This window comes from Dreissena polymorpha, chromosome 8, assembly GCF_020536995.1.
Source record: "Dreissena polymorpha isolate Duluth1 chromosome 8, UMN_Dpol_1.0, whole genome shotgun sequence".
NCBI lineage: Eukaryota > Metazoa > Mollusca > Bivalvia > Myida > Dreissenidae > Dreissena > Dreissena polymorpha.
In genome coordinates, this window is record NC_068362.1 from 7,766,163 (window position 1) to 7,769,667 (window position 3,505).

At 32.7% G+C, this 3,505-nt stretch overlaps 1 protein-coding gene across 1 annotated transcript; it reads left to right on the forward strand.

The window, feature by feature from the left end:
• The first annotated feature begins 2,859 nt into the window (after positions 1-2,859).
• On the forward strand, positions 2,860-3,273 carry LOC127842264 (uncharacterized). The gene has a single exon (XM_052371691.1). The coding sequence runs from the start codon at positions 2,860-2,862 to the stop codon at positions 3,271-3,273; it is 414 nt and encodes a 137-aa protein (XP_052227651.1).
• Positions 3,274-3,505: the final 232 nt, after the last annotated feature.

The following is a 3,505-nucleotide window of genomic DNA, read 5'->3' on the forward strand; positions in this document are numbered from 1 at the left end:
ATTTGGCATGCATGTGTATCTCATGGAGCTGCACATTTTGATTGGTGACAGGTCAAGGTCAAGGTAATCCTTTAAGGTGAAAGGTAAAAAAACATGAATCAAAGTGGTGCTGTAGGGAGGATTGTGTGTCTGGCAAATACATCTCTTGTTATTAAATATTTTGTTTAGTTAAACTAAATGTTTATATTTTTCATCTGATGTACAAACTATTACCAATGTTTTTGGATGAAATCAGCTTACAACATAATAAACTTTTATTTAAGTTAAGAGTTGGTATTCATTGTGCCTATTTCTCCAAGTAAGAAGGCATGAATAATTTAGAATCTGTGTAATTCAAGTTTTTACAATGTTATGCCTTTTTAAAAGTTTCAAACACGAAGTTGAGATGAAATATCATTGTGTTTATAATCAATTAACACAATTTATATGACAGCAACAGAACAGAGAAACAATAACAGAATTTGGAATTTCATGAATACCGTATATCATACAATGAAACTGATTCAGGTGCTTCCATAGAGAAAACAATCAATACAATTTAAGCAGGTGTTTTGTTTATTTTGTGCTACTGATCAGAGAGTTAGCATGTTAGATTTATAAAAAATGTATATTGTCACAAAAGCATTTAAAACAATAAAATGTGTTTCATTTTTAGACAATAACAAAATCAAACTAATATGATTTTTGTCAGAATTTTTGTTAACAGATTGGATCTTCATTTACCTATAGTAAACACTCGCCTCAGTAAATATGTCGAGGCTATCTTAGTACTGATAATCATTGATAACAAATATACAAAACACGCTACTTGCACAATCCTAAGTATTTCGCAATAATAAGGATACTAATTTATTGATAAACAAATGTACGCTTTCAATAAGTTTACAAAACGATATATAGTGTAAAAATTATTGCCTATTATAATCAATTTTTAAGAGTTACACGATTTAAAGTTCGTGTTAAGTTAGACATCAGTAATGTTAATTTCCTAAGTTGAATCGTAGTTTAATCCGTGTTAGTTTAAATCTTTGCTTTTTCTGAAACATATTTCTTCAGTATTTTTGTTAATTTTTAGTTAATATGTTCCATTGAAGAATGACTAGGATTTCTAAATTTGTTTACAAGTAAAGTCGAAACTCGATGGCTCGAACTCGCTTTGCTCGATTTTCGGTTTGGCTCGAACTATCCTCGATTTGTTAGTGCTATATATTCACATAAACTTCTGTCGGATGGCTCGAAATCGCGAGGGTCGAATAAGCGGATTGCTCGAATTGTTTTCGTATCTGGCTTTTTTGTATCTATGTAGTATTGCTAAAGCTGGAAAAGCTGCATCACAGCATCTACATCGTAAACTTGGTGTTACAGAAAACTGTGTATTAACAACCCATGAACAAAACACAGATTGGCATCATGCCATCCTTTATAACAAACAAGCGAATAAATAAATAAATACATGCCGTGCTGGTTAATATTTCAACGATGTGTATATATTGCTTATGCTATTTAGTGTTGTTAATTACACGCGCTTATTTAATATACATTTTATATGATATATGTCTGGTTGTCTGTTACACTGTTTTAAATATTGATTAATAAAAATATTAAGTATAAATTTGGTTTGTATTGATTCAAAACAAAACGTAGTACGGAGTTTAAACAGTGCGAATACTCTTCAACTGGAGATGTAAAACGGCTGAAGATGTTAGTAAACATAATTAAAATAGAAATCGGTTGGCTCGAATTCCTGATGGCTCAAACTTTTGATGTCGGTCCCTGCGAGTTCGAGCCAACAGATTTCGAATATATTTTAAACACTGCGCTTTGATGAAGATAATATTTAATTCTAGAAACATTATTCAAACTGTTAACATACACGGGTCGTTTATGTTAGATTTGTATTAAAAAAACAATAATCTTTTCTACAAAATAGCCTATTCATTTTTTAAATAATTTACGATTGAATTGCTAATACAATTACTATATACTTAATTTACCGATTGAATTATCAATACACTTGCTGATTCTAGTTCCTACAATTGGCTATTCAATTGCGTTTGCATGCTCATACAATTCCCTACACAATTGCCTGCTCAAATTCCAATTCGAGTTCTTGTACAATTGCTTATATAATTGCCGATTTAATTGTTGCTGCAATTGCCTCGACAATTGCCGTTACAATTACCGTTACAATAAACTTTATAATTGACTAATTAATTGCATAAATAAATATCGATACATGTCTAAACACTTAACTTTTAATTGCCAATACAAGTGAAAATTTAATTGCCGACACAATAACCGATACAATTTCCGATATAATTCCCTGTGAAGAATGGGTCACGTAGTTAAAATGGGGCACAGTCACGAATGTAAGCTGTGCTTTAAATTTATCAACTTAATATAAATATATGGAAAATAAATAACGATAACATACTAAAAAGTGGATGTGTGATGGGGTATTAACATTTGGAAAACATATGTGTTCAAATCTGGTGTTTATTAAGGCTTTTAAAGTATAGTTTACGATACAAAAATTGTGCGAACAAACAAAGGACAAAGGATTACACTTTCTACTTGTGTGAAAAACCGGTTATTTGATGGCGAATGTAGCTTCTGATAAAAAAAGGACAGCGAGTGACAGTTCATTGAATAACGATGTTGAAAGCAAATCAGGACGTTTTACACGTACAGAAGCAAATTCTGTATTATTCGATGTCATCGATGGTTGTGAAATTTTAAACTTGAATAGTCTTTTCAATGAGGATCCGGTAGGTTTAGTGTCGCATAGTCAAAGTGCAAGAATTGGAAATTAAAAACAAGCAAATGAACGATGAACTACTATATGTACAAGCCCAATCCATGCGTAACAATCTAGTGTTCGGCAATATTGAGGAGGCCCTGCCAGGGGAGGTTGAAAATGCGGAATCTGTACTGCGAGAATTCTTAGTCAGCAAGTTAAAAATGGCCAATGACTTAGTTACAGAAATGAAATTTGGGCGAATTCATAGAATGGGTGAGAAGAATCGTGATAAGATTCGTCTTATTGTGGCAAAATTTAACCTATTCAAGGAGCGTGAACTAGTTAGGAGGTCTGCTAGTGCACTTAAAGACACTTCGTATTACTTGCACGAGCAATGCCCGAAGGAAATATCCGACAAGCGTAGGGAACTGGTACCGGAGTTGAAAAATGCACGAAAAAGGGGGTCGAAGGAATGGATTTCGTATGATACGTTGTTAATTGACGGGGTACCTTACACGAAAGGCAACAACTAGAGGTACGCTGGGGATGATCTGAAGGTGCTTTCCTGGAATATAAACGGACTTACTGAGGATAAGAAAAGTAGTGATGACTTTCTTTCTATTCTTGCTAAATATACAGTAATATTGTGTTTTCGTATGAAACTTTGACAAATGCAAATAGTAATATCGAAATATATGGGTACGAATCTTTTAACTTTTACAGAATGTTCCAACATCGAAATGCTAGGAATACAAATTATACGAA